General features: G+C 43.0%; 1 protein-coding gene across 11 annotated transcripts in view; it reads right to left on the bottom strand.

The window, feature by feature from the left end:
- The window catches only part of PTPRT (protein tyrosine phosphatase receptor type T), a 431,252-nt gene that overhangs the window by 220,731 nt on the left and 190,956 nt on the right, over positions 1–19,565 (bottom strand). For all 11 annotated transcript variants that reach the window (XM_048321536.1, XM_048321540.1, XM_048321542.1 and 8 more), the window contains exon 7: positions 1,941–2,234. In XM_048321536.1, coding sequence (XP_048177493.1) covers positions 1,941–2,234 — 294 coding nt within the window. The remainder of the gene's footprint in view (positions 1–1,940; positions 2,235–19,565) is intronic.

Here is a 19,565-nt window from a genome sequence, read left to right as displayed (position 1 = left end):
TTTTCTTGTCTCTCATTTCAGTTGGCATTTGGTGAAATTGTACATCTTTATCTATTAAGTCTCTCCCTTCCTCCTGGTCCTCACTTAGATCAAGACCATTACAATTTCTCCCAGCCAGTGCCATAAACAAAACACAAATGCCATCGCCATCAATCTCAACAAGGCCTGTATGACAGCTAACATTAACAGAATGACCTTCTCCAGTTAGATTTTCATTAGCAAAACAGGATGGAAAACAGAAAGTGCCTCAGCTTTGCCAATTTGAACAGATTATCTACGTCATCCTTCTCAATGTCAGTCAATACCTGAGCTGGGCAGGAAACTCAGCAATTTGGGGCATAGGACAAGACAATATTATGCACAAAGCGAGCTTTTTTTTTTACTTTAACCCCTGAATTAAACCAGCATTCTGTACAGGTAAGGCAGAGAAGTTTGCAAGTTTGGCTGCTGCAGAGAGTGTGACTGCCAAGTGACAACACATCCACTCCAGACCAAATCTGAGCACGTCACGTTTCCATTTGCAAATGCACAGTCCCAGGCCAGGCCTGCAGTGACTTCTGATGATGCCAGAGAATTTGACCACATTAGGGAAGCAGAAGAAAGCCAGAAGGTGAGTAGCAGAACATGTGCCAACTTCCCAAACAGGCCAGGACATCATCCACGTCACTTCCATGCCTTCCACACAGCTGCAGCAAAGCCTCTGTCTGTGTCCTACCCAAGGACAGGTGCTGAACAAAGCAAACAGGGCCTCGTGCTCAGATTTATTTATTTTTAACCAAATCTTCTCAAAGGGGCACTAAATGTTCACTAATTTACAACCTGCATAATAAAGGATGTGCCACCCACAACACAGTCAGCCTGCCAGGGTTCCACTCATGGTAGAGAAAGAGGATGTTGCTGGAAATGTTCCTGCTATGAAGTGGATGAGGAACACCAATACTGCACTGCTTAGTCCCATCCCAGGATTATGTTGGCTATTCTGAATGCCTTCTTCCAACTTCAGATTTGCTATTTGATCAGAAAGAGTAACAGGAAGCAGAATGTTCTTGTAAGTTTTTCACTATCTAAATCCACATGTTGCAAGCCACTAATTTGTGGGGAGGGAAAGAAGGCTGTGTCAAAAGGAGAGCAGCCTTTTAGTGCCTGTTCTTTGTTCATACCACAGTGAGGACCTTGCAAAAATTACAAAAATGAGAGAGAATGAAGTTTTGTGGTGGAAAAAAACCGTGAGGGAGAAAAGTGCTTTGCTCATCCCCTTGCCAGGCACAGGGCTTGATTTCCCTTAATGGCTAATGATTAATGTATGACAACAGGATGAATAGCCAATACATCTGAAAGATGAGCAACATCATCCGTCAGTTTTTCACAGTCCAATATGGCTTAGAAAGAAAGATAGACTACTTCTGTCCCTGGATCAAAATTGATCCATTCCAATATGGAAGAGAAAAAGAAGGTGCTGCACAGTGTTTGAACACAGTCCTTTGTCAGAAATGAGGAAGGGAATCTGTTCCATCAAATGGAACACAAAAATGTAATTTAAAAACTAAATGCTTCCAGCTTCCCCACGGGACACTCAAACTGATATCGGTGTCAATTCGTTAATAACCACTGCAGAACCACTATCCAAGAACAACATAAATTTTGTTATGCACTTAGAGGTGAAAATTTTATCACAGCTTGGTCTTAAGAACAATTTTCCTACTGGAGGACTGGTCATCTGTTTGCCTATTCCAACAGAAAGCAGCCTCACGCTGCAGCAAAAGTTTGTCAGATAAACCACACGCATAAAAACAACAGTTCTTAAACACCTGCCTGTGGAACAACACAAAATACTCCAGGATGCATCAAACTTCACAATGCCAGTTCAGATCCCTGACGAAGCACTGCACCAAGGACGTGTGGCAGAGCATTTGTCAGAGGGAGAGCAGCAGAACCCTTACCTGCACACTTGGTCCTGGTGGTGAGGGGGGGTCCGGGGGGCCCCGTGCCCCCTTCCCCGGGGCGCGTGAGCAGCACTCGGATCTCGTACTCCACGTCGGGGTCCAAGTGCCACAGTTTGTAGTTGGGAGAGTCCACAATGTGCGTCTCTGCCCAGTTGCCCGTGGTGGTGCGGTACTCCACCTCCTTCAGGATGATGGGCCCGTCCCCGATGATGGAGTTGGCGTTGGGTTTGATCCACAGGTACGTGGCCCCCACAGCCAGCAGCTCTGGAGGGGCGATCGGGGTGGGCGGCTCTGGAGGCAAAAACACATCACAAGGAGTCAGAAAATCCAAATTCCCATCACGTATCTGTGCAGTCAGGCTGTCCCAAAGCCTTTTGTAACACAATTTCCCCTCTCGTTTACCAAATCTTTTATAAGCATTTAATCTGCTACTGGAAAGAATTGGGCTTGGGTTTTTTGTGCTTAAATTTCAGCCCCCTTGCGCTGGGGGTAGCATTACCAAGTCAGAAACACTTGTGAAAACACAGGAGCCACAAAGCAGCTTCTGTCTTAAATGGAACACAGAAGTGTCTTTTAGATCATTATGAGGTTTATACTTTCTCCCTCTTGTAAGCATATGAGCAACAGCACTCAGCAGAACCTTGGAGGGTGAGGGAGGGAGAAAGAAATCTTAAATAAAGACAACTGAGTGGCCTTAGCATAAACCATCAATAAAAGGGCTCCAGCACAGCCCTTCCTCTGCCCCGTGACCTGACACAGCAGAATACCCCAATCACTGATTGTGGTGCCATGGTTCTGCCAAATTCTAATGCTAAACGTGACAAAATTAGCAACGAGTGGAAAACTCAAATCACTTGTTCATTTTCTGATCTTATCTCCCCAAAAATAGAGATAAAAACCAGGATATATTTTCTAATCAAAGCACTAGCTGAGAAAATATTAGCAAATTTAAACACCAGTGATCATCCCGTGACCAGCAGCCCGGATGCTGCTGCAACAGGCTCTAAGTGGGGCTCTTGGTAGCTCAGAACTAAGAAAAACTCCAAGGCAACAGTGAATCAACACCTCCTATGGTGTTTGATTGCAAAGTTTGCTTTGCTTCATAGGGAAAGGTACTCAAGAAAGTCTGCATGAGACCTGAAGAGCACCTGGATGTTTGAGAAGCAGCACAAGGAGGCAGGAACCAGCTATTGAGCATCACCTCTGTGAGAAAACGCAAAGCAAGCTGATAAAAGACATCTCAGCAGCTCCCTTTGATGGAAGCTACAGGGAGAAAAAAAAAAAAAAAGAAAAGAAAAAAACAAAACCTACAGAGCTCTGGCTGCCTGCCTGATTTTTATTATTCTTCTTCCCCTTTCTATCAGTGTAAATAACACTTGCATACTGGAAACCACAGGAATAGCATACACCTTGTGCCTTTGAAAACCTGAGCTGAACACTGCAAGATTATGAGCAATTTCCTGAATCTTGTAGAGCTTTCCCCCTGCCACACTCTAATGCGGTTTGCCCTCAGCCCAGAGGACACAAACTCTATTCTCTTGTGAAAATCAGGCAACAAAAAAGAATATTGTTATCAACAGGGGCTTAAAACACTGGCACAGGGTGCCCAGAGAAGCTGTGGCTGCCCCTGGATCCCTGGCAGTGTCCAAGGCCAGGCTGGACGGGGCTTGGAGCAGCCTGGGATGGTGGAAGGTGTCCCTGTCCATGGCAGGGGATGGAATGAGATGAGCTTTAAGGTCCTTTCCAACCCAAACTATCCCGTGATCTCCCTCTCAGAAAAAGAAACACATAAATGTTGCAACATAACAAATTTAGAGTTCAGTGGGAGTCATTCTAAACCCCTCTCTCCTAAAGATGGTTCCTCAAAGAACCCAGAGGACTGGAAGAATCCAGGATCCACAGAAACGTGGAAGAAAGAACTTTGAGCACCACATCATAGGAGGAAGATGGGATTTTCCCCTCAGGACAATCCTTGCAGGTTAAGATCTGCTCAGTGAAGAGAAACAAATGCACAAAAACTGATCAACTGAAATTTTGCTTGATTTAATTTCCTTCAACTGTTCACAACAAACCATTCTATCTCCTTGAGACTGACTGCAGGAGTTGTGCATTGTACCTCTGGAGAAAAAACAATCTCAACTGTAATTGCAGCAGGTATCCAACTTGAACAATAATCAGTGATGCCAGATATGTTTGCTGTGGAATGTCTGTTTCTGCTTTAATTCTGCACCATTCCCATAACTCCTGGCAGAATCCTTTTCTGACATGAAATGCCAGGCTGATTATGTTTTGACTTACAAAGCTATTTCTCCAAGAAAATTGTTTTCAAGAAATGTGTGTGGATACATTTTCGTTAAAAATCAAATTATTATAAATCACCAGCAGTTTATTACTTGTTTCTTGGTGCAAGACAATTAAAAGATAGACTTGGTGATTTTTATTCCCAATGCAAGAACTACATCTTACAAGTCACATCGTAGCTGAACACAAGACAAATGAAATATTAAATTCCATTCTCCTGGGCTGCAGACCTCAATAGCAGCGTGATCCAGGTTACTTTGGGATTTGATGGCAAGTTAGAAGAGATTTATGGGACTGAGCTTAATTAATAGAGCAGTTTATCCTGCTAAGCAGACTTGAAGATCTCATCTAGCGAGTTTAGAAACTACTGTTGCCAAACTGATTTAAATTACGGTGTCACCCAGCATGCCCATCTTCCCTACTTTTAATCCAAATCCAAATCACCCCCACCAGAAAAAAAAAAAATGATGGTGGTTTCCCTTTTTCCTCCCATTTTCCCCTTTCTTTACACCATTTGAAAAACAGGTGCTTGCTGCAAAATATTGTAAAATTAGGAATTTAAGTTGTTGCTCCTATTTTCTGAATTTAAGGAACAGAGATAAGCAACTCTTCCAGTAGTTATTCGAGGATCAATCCCACCTCACTGAAAATAATGGATTCTTTCCTACTGGCACCAACTGGAGCAAAAGCTGTTTTTTAAATATCACTTTGTGTCAAATTACTGCAAGTGATCTAAACAAGTTACCCATTATTTAGCAAAACTGGCACATAAATGAGGAGCATTTTTTTGCTCTCTCTTACAAAAGCCGGTTACAGATGACCAGCCTGATGTTATGAGCTTGCTATTTTAATTAAAATCTCAATTTGACCTTAATTAAATAAACATGGTGACAGGTTGGCCTTGTACACATGTAATTGTGAACGACTATATTTTAAGCCCCATTGCATCCCAACACTATTTCCTATCACAAGCTTTGCCTGGACTGTTGCTCCCTTTCAGCCACTCTCCCACCTCCTCCAGGCAGAGAGGAGGAAGCCAAAGGCTCTCCAGCAACGAGCACATCTGGAACTGGATTGCTGCAGCTGGAATATCCAGCCTGAATTGCAGACTTGGGAAGGACACAGAAAAATGGGCTTATGGGTGCTCACTTTTTTTTTTTTAAAAAAAAGACATATGTAGTACAGGCTCAAAAAAAAAAAGGGAGTTATTGACCACAGGTAGATTTCATTGACTCTAAAAGCAGGTCCAGCTGTGCAGACACAAAGGGAACTGGGGGTCTGCCTTTCCCCTCCTGTTAGAAAAGAAAATACAGCTCCTGTCTACAGCTCAGAAGGCTGAACACTGTTAGAGCTTGAAAATGATGCGAATTTTAGTAATGCAAAGAGCATGAGAAAACAAAATTAATGTGAAGGACCAGAATAGACCAAACAGAACCACAGAGTATCAAGTCCCACTCCCTGTTCCTTGCAGGACCACCTAAAACTCGATCATACCTAGTGACAGGACAAGGGGTGATGGCTTTAAACTGACAGAGGGTGAGGCACTGGATATTAGAAATTCTTCCCTGTGAGGGTGGGGAGGCCCTGGCACAGGGTGCCCAGAGAAGCTGTGGCTGCCCCTGGATCCCTGGAAGTGTCCAAAGCCAGGCTGGACAGGGCTTGGAGCAGCCTGGGATAGTGGAAGGTGTCCCAAGGCATGGGATGGGATGAGATGAGCTTTAAGGTCTCTTCCAAACCCAAACCTTTTTGGGATTCTACAAGAACAAAGAGCATCACCCAGACACCTCCTCAACTCTTACACTTAGTACCATTAACACTCTACTTTCCATCTATTGTGGAAAACAAAGGCATTTTACTTTTTGGCAAATATTTCTGAGTGTTTCTACTCTACTGCTGGAATATTTCTCTATTTGGCTTTCTAAGCAAGGCAATTCTAAGCAATTTTTACATGATGGAAGAAGAATTGGCTCCGTGAATCCTTAAGATGCAACTGGGAAAACTGAAAAACTAGAGAAAAATCCTCAACAACTGTTACCACTTTCTCCTGTGAAATAATCCATAAAGAAAGATATTACAGAAAATGCAATCTTAAACCAGCTGGATACACCTCTTAAACTATGAATTTTATATGCTTTTTTTAATTTCTCCCTTATTCATAACAAAACCATCTGATAAACTGTACAGACAAGGTGACCATAAACTCTCATTTGCATGGGATGGGCTGTGGCTGGTTTTAGACAAAAAGAACCCCCAATGCCACAAAACTCTGGTGTATCACCAAGTGCAAAAGTTCTGGGTTTTGTTTCCTCACATGCATTCAACAGAGCACAGGTTCTAAAATAAGATCAGAAGAGACACTGTGGTTCTTATTCTTTAGGGGCTGAAAAGGTGAAGATGGGACCTGCTACCCAAAGACCTTTCCCTGACAGGCAGGATCTGTGTTTTCCAACACAATCCTGCTCATGCCCCTACTAATGGGAATTATAAAAGCTTTTCTCATCATGTCCTAAACGAGCAGCTATGGACTGTGATTGCCAAACAGATGAGGATGGGACTGAAAGGCAAGGAAACCAAATTTTAAGATTCTCAAAACTCTTTTTAAGCAGAAAACACAGAACAAAAAGTAACTATATAGTTTTCTATGCAATAGCCAGACTATCTGAGCAGCATCCAGGGGTACCTTTTCTAGTTTTGCACCATAGCATTGAGCCTTCAGGGCTCTGAATGCCAATATTTATACTGGCATTGCTTATTTTCACACTTCCTTTCACTGTCATAAATGCAGCAGGTAAATTTTGCTGTCTAGTGATGGTCCAAATTTCCAGTTCCATTTATTACATGCAAGAAAAACAGCACATGGATTTCACAACATTTAGCAGGAGAAGATTTCACTGCGTGGACACCGCACTAAGAGTTTCTGTCTAAGAGGGACATCCAGGTCTGTCTCTCAGTACTGTAACAGGCTGACAGCAGTGGCACGTGTTGCTATGAGAGTGTGCCAGCAGCAGCAAGAAATCATTCATTAATTCACCTGCCCAGCTAAACTGCACCAGCAAATGAGATGGTCTGTCTGAGCCCCAGGAATGTGCCCAGAAGCAATTCTGAAATCAACAATTCTGAATATTTAATTAAAGCCAAAACCCAGAGGAGTGAGAGAAGAGGAAGATTTAGGATTTCTCCAGCCTGTAGACCAAGGGGCAGTGGTTTCACAGGTTTATAAATTTCAGAGGTGCAAAGCATTTACTGTTTGGTTTTGCACCCCATTATGGACAGAGCATTCCCAGCAGACAAACATCACCCGTACACCTCTTCTCCTCCGTGAGCATTCCTGTACTGTGGGATGGAGCCCTGTTCTACAGATCATGTAACAAATTCCATGTCACTGCTCTCTCTCTGATGCTTCTTCCCAACACAGAATTCACTAACACAGCAATGAGTGACTTTAGTACTCTGTGACATAAAATACTCATTTGCCACAGCACGTAATGTGCTTTTGTCTTTTTGCTTTTCCCTCGAGAGCTGGGGCTTCTGTCTGCAGGGAACTCGCCACACATTTTGTGTACAAAAAGCAAGGGAGAAAGCAAAAGTGAGCCAGAAAATGTGAAAGAATTGAATAAAGTGGACAAAGAATCAGCACAACAGCAGTGAAAATGGGATGAGCAGAACCCAGGGGACAGCAATCAGTAACACCAAAGAAAGCCAAGAGACCAAACATTTGGCAGGATGCTTGCCTGCTGTCAACCCCCAAATTCGAAGACTACAGACTATTCCTGTAGCATCTCCCACCAGCACAGGTGTAGTACACAGATATGAAGGGAGAACTTGATCCAACAGCCTTATGAAAACAGAAAGCATTCTCTGTGTCTTTTCCCTCAAGAAGCAGAGCAAATGCCCCTTGGTGACTCAAATGTGATCTAAACTAAGCAGCTGGGCTGTCTCGGACTAAAGAGACACAGCCACGCCCACAGGGGTTACTGCAAAGCAGGAGAAAACATCTTAACCCTTTCCTGAAAGCACTGCAGTCACCAGACAAGGCAGCTGGAACAAATCCTGGTTGAAGAGGGTTCATTTGTATCAGTGTCATCTTATCAAACAAACATTTACAGAGCCAGCCTGCGTGCACAAAGAGCTGGTACAGGCCCAGTGCCTCCTGCCAACCCTTCCAATGGTGTGAGAGGCTGAAGGAGAGGGGCACCAGATCCCAAGTGGGAATTACAGCGGCGTGCTAATTCATTAGCATTTCACACTATTTGTGTCTCAGAAGCTTAGTCTGAATCCCACCAGAGCCTCAGAGGATGCTTTCATTCTCTAATAAAGAGGAAAATAGCATTGGATTAGTTGAACAGTATCTCATTTCCCAGCGTAAATTAAGTGAATTAGATGGAAGAGCCTGTGCTCTAATTGTAAAGCTTATTACAACAACTCACATAGATTAGACCTGAATGCTTCTCTTTGAGTCATCATTTGTACTGTAACAGAGTTAAAAAGGTGGCTACAGACTCTCAGTATTGATGTGCAGGAATCTCCAGTTCTGCAGCAAACACATTCCCAAGCCTTGTGCCAGCAGGCCACCTTTCCAACATGGATGGGAGCGCTGCCCTCCACAGTGCTCAGGCAGGCTCTGTAGGTAATCTCCAGGAACAACAAGCTCCCCAGGGCTGGGATCATGGACAATTAACTCTCAGTTTTAAAGCGCCTGTAATTTTCTGACTTTGTCAGCTGCAAAATAGCTACAAACACACATCACGGAGGAGTGGTGTGCTTGTGGGATGTCACTCTGTTTACAGGGATCTTTCATGGGCCACGAGGGGCCCAGCACAAGGACTTCTTGTCATCCATGAGTTGATTATAAGTAGCCTGACTCTCACTATGTAGCTGCTCCATGTTCCAGCCTGTACTAATTATCTCAGGTTCCCTTTATTGCCAATGGAGTGAAATGGGCTCACCTTAAGGGACATATCTAAGACAGGTAAAATTAACTGCTCCCTGATCCCCCCCATCTCTTGACTGGTATTAAAATAGAAGTGAGATATATTTTACCTCCTTACTCTTTATTTTCTCAGCACACGGCCCTCTGTGTGAAACACAGAGAGGTACTGGATCAGTCTATTAAGGGGAAAGCCAAAAAATAATACTGAGCACCTCTAAGCCCTTTGAATTCTCTCTGAAAGCCCTCTCTCAGGGCAGCAGAACTCAGGTGCTGCAGTCACATGAAGATAAATGATGATGCCTTTCTCTGAAAAGGTGAGCACAACTCACTTTGCTTTTATATATGCAGCCAAAGCATGCACTGGTGACAGTGATGCTGTTTGATTTAATAATTCAGTTCTCAAAGTGCCTGTCAGGGAAAGGATTTCATTCCCTTACTAAGACTGTTCAGAGACTGGAGCATCTTAGTCCCATCTGTTGAGATTGTGCCACACACAAAAAAATGGTTCAGCTTTCATTTGACCAAAATACCAGTAAAAATAAAAAGACCATGACTTACTCCACACAGCATCTAACTGCTCCATTTTGCTCCACAAGGAGCATGGCCAGCAGGCTTGAACCAAGACCTGTTCTGCAGACTGATCTTTGATATATTTTCCTTATATAACAATTAGCAATTCTTAATTTTTGCTACTTCCCTCGTTTCCCTTGATGACAGGCCCATCAGCTAGGTGTAGACTGAGGTTTTATATTAATCTTGAAATGATCCACGAAGAAACACAAGTTAAGCTTTAACATAAGAACATATCTGAATACAGTCATTACAAAAGTATGAGAACTAAGCACCATCTCTCCTTCAACAAGGGAGATGGAAATACAGGAGCTTTCCAGAAACTCTGGTCACAACTGATTCCTCCACTAGAAATTGCTGCAACTGCACCTGCACCAACCATCATTCAAGCTGCAGGTTACTCCTGAACCTGTTCCTGAGTTCTCTCTCCCCCAGGTGACAAACCCCAGGGTTACTACAATCAATCTCTGCTGATTTCCAATCCACTCTGCTTCCTTCAACAGCCCCTTCTCCAACACTAAAGTCTGAGAAAACAGCCTGGGGGATGCTGCTCTTCCTCGTGGCTCCACAAAGTCTGCACAAGGATATGGAAAACTGCATCCACATCCTACCAAAACCAGGGGCCTCTCCAGCAGTCACTGCTCAGGGCCACCTTCAGCTCTCCCTCATGTTTCTAATTCCAGGGTCCATCTGAGCTCATCTATCACATGTTATTAAGTCTATTTCTGCTTTCTGCATGAACAAGCTGCTAATCTCCCACAGGGACTGAAAAACGTAAACTCAACAAGCACCAAAAAAGTAGAAAGGCTTTAATAAACATGTAAACTGAGAAACATGTAATTTCAGGTCAACTCAAGTTCAAGCAGCTTCAGCAGTTGCTATGCTACCAGCTGATGGTGGTGGGAAAGGACAGAGGCAAAAGGATTTTAAAGCTCTCTCTTGAGTGGCTGTTTAGCAACTTTTGCTTCCTGGCACATCTCTGTCTGCAGAGTGAAGGATCATTAGTCTCTAAGCTGCTGAAATGGCAAGTGACTGGAGGTATTGACCACCAGGAAGCAGCATGGAATGGTTTGTCTGGATTGATTAAGCAGCTTAATCCACAGCTACCTGCCAGGTTTGCAGGAAGAGCCTGAGGCAGGATGCTTCACTTCATCTGAGGCAAAGTGGGGTAGGAAAAATCCCATTGTCCTTTACGTCCCTGTCCACCACCTGGAGATGTGCGGGACTGATGGAGAGCAGGAAGGAGAACTGAGGAAAGAGCCAGGCTGGAGTTAACCAGGAGAGAGTATCACGGCAGGGAGTCACAGACTCAACGATGTCCCCAGGCACTGACACTGATCCCTCCTCTCTCAGACACAACCAGTACCCAGTGCTGGGTCCACTCAGGGTGAGGACACTGCTGTGTGCACCACAGGGCACTTCCAGGCTCTGCTCACAGTTAATCCCCACAAAACCCTGGTGAAGCAACTGGGAATATATTGTTTTATAACTGGAAATAATGATTAATGGGCGGCTACAGGGCCAGAGACTGAATGCAGAACTTGTGTTCCAGCCTACAGACTTTATGACCTCCTACAAAGAAGCGTCTGCCAGGCTTGACATATAAATTTAGGGCTTTTTCAGTCCACAAAGAAAAATGTTCTCATTTAAGCATTTATTTTCCTCTGACAGATCTGTGAAAAGCATGGATCACATTTGACCATGAGGAGGCAAGTCAAATTTAACATAAAAAAGAGCTGATGCTGGAATAGTAGATAACAAATGTGCCAACGGGGATCTCAGGGAGACCCAACCCAAGGAACTTTCCAGCTTTTTCAGCTCTATATCCTGAAGCAGCATTTAAAAAACTATCCAGGCAACCAAGTCTCAGAGTGGGTAGTCACCTCTGTGCAGGTTTGCTTGATATTAAGCTGAGCAAGAACACACTTCTGATCTCAGTATGGAACTTGGATGAAGCAGACATGACTAATTTCAAAAGGCACTTTGCCAAGTGCTCATTTTGGGCAGTCATTCCTCCTGCCTTAACTGACTGAAATTACAGACCTGGGCAGATTGTGGGAACATTAATAGCCCAAGGGAAGAGCAGGGTTTGCTGTTACGCTTCATTCAGATTTAAAAGTTTTCTCTCTTTACTCCTTTCTCTGGGGTACGAACAGATCTGCACCCTGGGAAACCTGAAGAAAGTACCTGAATAACTGGATAGCAGGGATATTTAAATGTTCCTCATGCAGATTCCAAAACATTCCCAGTAATAACACCTAAACTGTCCGATGGTTTGCACCTAAAGTAGCACATTTCATCCCAGAAATTCAAGACAAAGGTTAATCATCCTTCCACTCTTGACAACAGAGTGTGAAAGAGAGCCAGGTCCATTGCCAGTAACTGCTCTGCTGCCACAAAAGCCATGCTGCCTACACAGCTGCATAAGAAACCTACAAATCTGCATGGCAAGAACCTTTGCCTGTGGTGGCCAAAACAATCACTGTCCAGGAAGCTGAAAATCAGGAAGAACAGCTTCAAGTTCCATGGCAATTTCCAGAGCAGAAAGGGATCTCTTCCACCTCTAAGCCATGTGCCAGTGTCTCCAGTGTACAGCACACTCAAGAGAAAGCCTGCCTGCTTCACAAAGGCGTGCTCCCAAGACGGAATGTTTGCAGTAAAGCTGATGTATTTCAACTGCTTTATTTCCCCAAGGGAAGGACCAAACATTCTGCTTCTGAGTGGAAGTGCAAAAACACCTCAGAGTCGATCCTATTAACCCTAAAGACTTGGAGGCCACCAGAGATCTAGGATCCTGGATGTTACAGTTTTACTTTTTTTTCATAGGACTCCCAGTATTTCCAAGAATGTCTGCAGTTAGTTAAGGAATTCTTTATTTACTCTTATTTTCTGCTGTCTCACCCCTGAGAGAGTAAATAAAAACAAGCTCTCCTACCAGACAAAAGGTTTGAAAGAGATGCATTATGGCCTCTGGAGTTTAAATTACAGGACTGAAGTGATTTTTAATGAGTCTTTATCTCAAAACCAGTGTTAGTTCAATTTTGTGTCCTGCATTTGGGGTTATGTAAGGGAAATCTGTCCATCTAGAGGAGAAGCTGTGTTTCATTCCCATCATACCAAATTCTATGCAGATCCACCAAGGCCTCGAATTGGGCTCCTTCAAAGAAGACTCCTATTACAAAATATATGCTCTAATAGTAGACATATGTTAAAAGGTTTTTTCAAGGAGCTGGAAGACAAATATTTACTGTACCACAAGTCTTCCTAAAGCAGAGTCTGCAGATGTCCAGGCAATATCTGCATATATGACTAACCAGTGCCAGTGGTTTCTTCAGTGAGGCACTTCCCTGTGCAGAGCTTTCTGCTCCCAGTATATTATCACTCCCCCAATCAATGCAAATTGAACCTGGGCTTTCCTGAGAAGGTCCAGATTCAATTTGGATTTACTGATTTAATCAGCTGAGAGTTCCTTACATAGTCTGGTCCCCTACAGGCAAATACTGACCAAATCCCAGAGATTCTGCATGTGCTGCAAAAGCTAAAAACATGGTGGAAAAGAGGATGGAAAATCTACTAGGACATCAGGGAAACTTTTTTTTAGTATATAATAATATATAATAACAGTACAAAAGTCATACTGGCTGGCCACTCTTCCAGGATGATGCATGCTGGTATACAAGGTTTGATATACAATCTGCCAATTCCAAATACTTGTGCTCCCTAACAGGTCAAGGGTCATCAATGAACAGCAACTCACCCAAGTCTTCTGGGTGAAACGAGGACAACAGACTACCTAAGCATAAGGCAAAGCCTTATGAAGCACTTCACTGCTGTAGAGTGGATTTAAGGCCACTTCTGACTGAGAAATGTGGATTATATGTGTTTGTAGACGTATATACCTGCAGAACTCACATTTCTGTGATGTTTCCAACACCCTGGTGCTAAGAACTCTAGAAAGAGTCTCTGCACCAGTTTGTAACAGCACACATGGCCAGGCAGAGCAGAAAGCAGCAGGGATGAGTGTCAGCCAGCAAGAGAGGCTGCAGCCTTCCTGCATCATCAGCCTGGCTCCAAGTACTTTGTAGTCATAACAACAAAATTGAGAGATGCCAATTACCACAATAGTGAACACATAATTAGCAGCAGCCTGAACAAGTTGTCACCCTGCAAAACTGAAGAATCAGCAACAAAAATGCAAAGTGACCAACATTGGAGTAGGTACAAAAAGTTTTCTTCCTACTTTAGAATTTCAAATCATGATTTAGAAAATTACTTTTTTTTTTCCTTTGTAAGGGATGCTTATCACTTGGTACAAGGACTGTATTTCTTCACTCACTATAAAAGTTATTATGTTTGATTCCATTATTCTGTGATTTTAAGCACTGATGGATAAAGGAAGATCAGCAAGGAAATGCCACAGAGTTTGGAAATCTCCGTTTTGAATTCTAGAGCTGCATCTTTCACATTGAAACAAAATATCAAACGTTGATTATGCATTTGCTACATACATAACATATTCATAAATTGGAGCTAGAACACATAAGGGTTTATTTTTCCTTTACTTTGTATGTGTGGAACTCCTGTTGATGCAGATCAAAGCAAAATTTGAAGCAGAGGAGTCACTGTATAAAGCTGTCACTTATCACCAGGAATGCCTGTTAGTGATTTTATCACTACGTAATTATCAAGCATGGGGTCAAAATTCACCCTTCATCCTGTCAGTAATTCCTGTCAGGTACCTGGTGAAACATTCCATTCCTACACGTCTCCACATGAAACAGGACTGCAGATTTTCACTGAAACAAAGCACCTGTAGGAAGAACAGCAACACAAACACCTCAAACAATCTTATACAACTGCCTGAAAGGATCTGACCCAAATAAGCACAGCAAAGAATTCAGTTCTTCCATTTTTCTTCTATTTCCTGTCTGTACAAGCAGAAACCTCCATTGTCCAAATAAGCTCCAGTTAATACCTGATGAGATCTTTGTTCAGTGCCACAGAAAACCATTTGTTACTCCAGCTTGTAAATTTATATTCCCTGCATGGTTCTCAAATACAAAACTCTAGAAGTAAATCGCTAGATATAATCACCACCTTCAGAGGAGCAATACTGTAGGTCAAATCTTGCCCAAAATACTTGCACCAAAGAAGTCTACTGCTTGGTGAGGCTATTTAAAACAAATTCTTTTTGCTTTAAGCCAAATTCTTTATGCTAGACTCAGAGTTCCTCTTTCCAAGGTGTCCTTAGGAACAGTAGAACATCTCTGCAGTTACAAATGGGCAGATACAGGCTGTGGTGCAGTGCTTGGCTTTAATGAATAGCTTGTTAGCCATTCACCAGCTTAGCTCCTTGTAGATTCACTTAATTATTTAAGAAATACAATGATTATTTGGCCCTGTGCCCAGTTCTTCTCTAGTTTATGCTGGTACAAGTCCAAAATAAATGCAGTTACCACTGTGATGCAAATAAGCCAAGTTTCTGCTCTTTTGTTCCTCAGTAATCTGAAATGTTGATGATTCCTTATCCTTCACAGGCAAGCTGATAAGAACCAGCACCACAGGGAACTATTTTCTAACAGAATCTGCTCTGTGCCTGCTCTGAACCCATTTGTTGCTTAGTAGGACCCTGGCACAGCTCCACAGCCCAATGAACATGATTAAAAAACGGCTTGATGAATTTAGTTCGTTGGACAGGTGGCTACAGCCAGGCTGGAGGGGAGAGTAGGTGCTAGGTGGAAATACTTTATGTTTTCTAAAGATTCTGTGGATCTGAGTGCAGACAAATTCCAAGAGTCCTAATTTCATTATCTGATGGCTGCCAAAAACTCTGCAAGGATCAGGAACAAAATGTGGGGGCAAGGGAAAGGAAGCCATTGCATGGCTGCCTGAACCTTCCAGCACAACACGAATATTCGGTCAGATCCCGGGGTATCACGAAAGAGGAGACGATGAAAGAGTCAAGAAAGGAACTGCTCAGCTGACACAGGAGTTGCAAGGCAAAAGAGTGAAGCATTGCCTCCAAGTCTGGCTCAAATCCCTCACAAATCCAGGGAAGAGCAGAGCCAGAAGCTCACAGTCAAAGCAAGCAGCACCAACTGGATAAAAAGTGACTGGAGACAAATGGAATTGCTGTGGAGCTCACAAATCTGACAGGCACACATCGGTGATACCCAGAGCTGGCCTCTCTGGGGCACAGAGGGAGAATAATACGGGTTTTAATTGAGTTGTCTGCTGATGGTTTGTGATAAGATTACACAAACTCCTGATTTTAAGAAGTGTGCAATAATTTCATGAAAGGAAAGAACTGAGCTAAACCCATCTGCACCTTCTGAGCAGCCACGGTTGGTTCATGCACAGGTATTCTCCTCCCTAAGCAGAGCATTACAGGATTTCATTTCCAGCAGAGTTTAAGTGATGGAATAACCAGAAAAGGGTGCACTGGGAGTAATGGAACAGATACAGAACCAGCCCCAAAACTGTAACAAGCCCCTCTGAGATCTGAGACTTGATTACAAGTGCTCTTGATTATTAAATGCCAGACAAGAAAAACAAACAGGGGAAACAAATCTGCTGCTTTCATCTAACAAAATACATTTCAACGTTTTTCAGGAGAAGGCACCAGCTCTTGAATACTTTATATTATACATACGCCTTCAACTCTGCTGCTGATCTTGACAGCTGCACTTTAATTTATTTGTGCGACTCTTATTGGAAGTTGAGTAAAATATGGACTACAGTGAGTCCACACAGTGATTTAGAGCCATTACATGCACATCTGTCACCAGCTGCCAGTTTGAACGCGATCTGCCACGCCACTGGCAGGCATTCTCTTCATTGGTAATAAAATCTGGGGCTATATTTCCTTGAGATCTACCAATATTCACTGCATAAAAGCAAGCTGTCCTGAAACATGGGCAGTAAAACTGAGATGAATTCACACAGAACCTCCAAGCTTCAGCTGCAAAGAAAACAGTGGTCCACTTATCCTGATGTTATTGGAAATGCCTGGACTTTATCTAAGAATGTAAATCGCCTCTTTGTATAAATTAAAAGAACTTCTCAAAGATACAAAGCCAAGTTATAACCTAGAACTAAGAGGATATATGTTACAGGGAGAAACAAGTGCTTCACATCCACCCTTTTTGTCTTTTTATAGGGTTCTTAGGAGCTCATTTGGAATTTACTGTGCATGTAAATGCCAAATGAATTCCAAGTACTGCATTACTGCCAATCTATTACACTGAGCCCTGCAATTTTAACTTACAGCTCCTAACTGCCTGTGGCACCAGGTATAGATTCCAGTTCTTACATTCAGATAATCTTGTGGATTTCTGGAAATCACTTTGCTGACATTCCATCATACCTCCCAAATCAGGGGTGCTTGTGCTGGAACATTGCCCAAGGTTTTGTAATGGAAACGCGAACACAAGAGAGGCTGTGAGTGAGCTCTGTCCCACAACAAAGGGTTTCAAGTACCAAAATGACTTTTACAGACACTTATTAAACTTAACAACGAGTTTAAGGTCCTTATTTATGAGGCATTACCACAGCAGGGAAGAACAGATGAAAAAAGAGGACACTGCTGCCTCTTCCATCTTATTCATTGAAATGACTGGTAAAATTCCAGAGGGTGATCAGGGCAGCAGGAAGGTCAGCAGACAATGTCTGCTGACACCTCTGCTGCAGAGAGAAGCGTTTCTTGTGCTGGGAAGTCCAGCACCACGCATCTGTAAGAGCTGCAGCTGAAGCTGGACACCCTCCAGTAGTTCATAGCCCTGAGAGACAGGAACAAGGAATTGAGCAGGATCATAATCCCAGGCATCAGGAAAGAAGACTTTGGCCTGTTCAAGGTTCTGTTTGGAAGAACCCCATGGGTCCTGGACAGAAGAGTGGCCCAGGAGAACTGCTGGATCAAGGAGAACCTTGTCAAAGCTCAGTGTTACCTGCTAAGTTGCTTGTTCGGTTCTTACCACTGACAACAGAATTACTGGAGCTGGTTCCAGGGTTCTGCAGATCACACTCAGCTCACAGTGACACACACAACTCAAAAGTTCCATGAAATATACACACCAGCAGCCTGAAACTGCTGAGGACTGAGGAAAATACTGTACTTGTGAAGCCAGAGAGGGGTCAGAGCAGGTGTAGGGAGTTGCTGGCAGCTCTACAAACAGACTGTCAGTTTGTGCTTGCAGCATACTGAAAATTCTCTTCATCAGAAAACCAGTATTTCCATAAAGGTTTTGTGTACGTGTTCATCAGAGGTGCTGGCATAATTTACACTTATATGTTTAAGCCTGTTTTCACTGCAGACATAAACAAGGGTTTGATTTTTAAAGATCTGGACTTTTAAAGATCTACCTGCAACACCCGCCAAGAGGGACTCACAACTAAGAGCAGGTCCCCAGCTGCCTGAAAAAAAACCATTAAGATAAAAAAACTAAACAAAACCACCCCAAACAAAAAAATGTCTTTGCATTATTTACCACAAGGAAGCAAAATATACTGAAGAATTTAAACTTGGCTGTGGTGCAGTTTGTCTGACCAACATAAAACACACACAGGCTTTTGCTAAGCTTTAATTGTGTGAAGACAGCAGGCAGCGTGACAGATCATGAAGAAAGCAGCACACACTCTGCTCCTGTGGCACAATCCCACAGGTATCCCAAGCTGTGCCTGTATTTTGTGGCCAGAATAGAATCCACAAGTTGGTATCCACAATTAGCTCACTTGACCCACATGGCAGCCCTATTCAAGTATCTTTTAAGTGGCGTTTACTTGAATTGGGTGTTACAAACCCGTTCATTTCTTTGATTCATTAAGTTCAATCTCCTTCACATGTTTAGCATCAGCAGTATCTGCCTCTTCAATCAGCAGCATCCCTCAAGAGACCCAAGGTAACCACATGAAAGGAGCACAGGAACACAAAAGTGGAGATTTTAGAAATGTCATCTGATATGATTAATTACTCAGCTAGATTAATTTGCCACTGAATTGCATCCAATTCCTATCCTCAAAAATCACAGATTTAGATTCTGAGCCTGTGAACCAACATTTTCTAAAGAAGTCATAGTATTCAGACATCAAAAGACCCAGTAATGAAAATCAAGACACACCTCACCCCCCTTCTCAGGACAACAAACTGCTGCAGGTGAGCAGAGGTAGGGCAGCAGCACCAACTTGCCTCTGAGCAGCCTGTCTTATGCTCAGTTTCATTGGAATTAAAAGAGAATGAGTTATTTTGCTTAAGCTGATGTCACATTGGGACGTATTTCTTCATGGCTCAGTTGAAGTGCCTGGCTGTTAAACTCAATTGTGTTTGCAGATTTTTCAATGAGAAGTAATTTATGGGGATGAAAGCAGCACATGCATCTCACAATTAGGTGTGGAACAGATCTAAAGGCGTTGTGTTCTTACATGTAAACAAACAGAAATGCTCAGTACCTGCCTGTGATGAGAAGTCGGTTTGCAATTGTGGGATTCTTGTGTTCCTTGTTAAAAAACCTCTCTCAGGATGTCACTACAAGGTATTCAGGAGAATTAACTGTAGCCTAGTGTAACACAAGGCAACTGCAATGACTCAAACCCGCACTCAGGTATCACAGCTCTCCCCTACAGAGCCAATTTCGTGGCAAACTTCAGAATTCCTACCTGTAGAAGATGGAAAATCTCGATGAATGATGCACAAGGCACAACTGTTGAGTACAGTCATATTCCACTCAGTATGGCACAGGTACCATCTGACACACAAAGAGCACTAAAGAACTGCAGTAGGGTTCATATTGGGATAAATATCTTCTCATTACCTCTGTCCCAGGATT

This window comes from Corvus hawaiiensis, chromosome 17 (assembly GCF_020740725.1).
Source record: "Corvus hawaiiensis isolate bCorHaw1 chromosome 17, bCorHaw1.pri.cur, whole genome shotgun sequence".
Lineage (NCBI taxonomy): Eukaryota > Metazoa > Chordata > Aves > Passeriformes > Corvidae > Corvus > Corvus hawaiiensis.
This window is presented reverse-complemented; position numbering and strand designations above follow the sequence as displayed.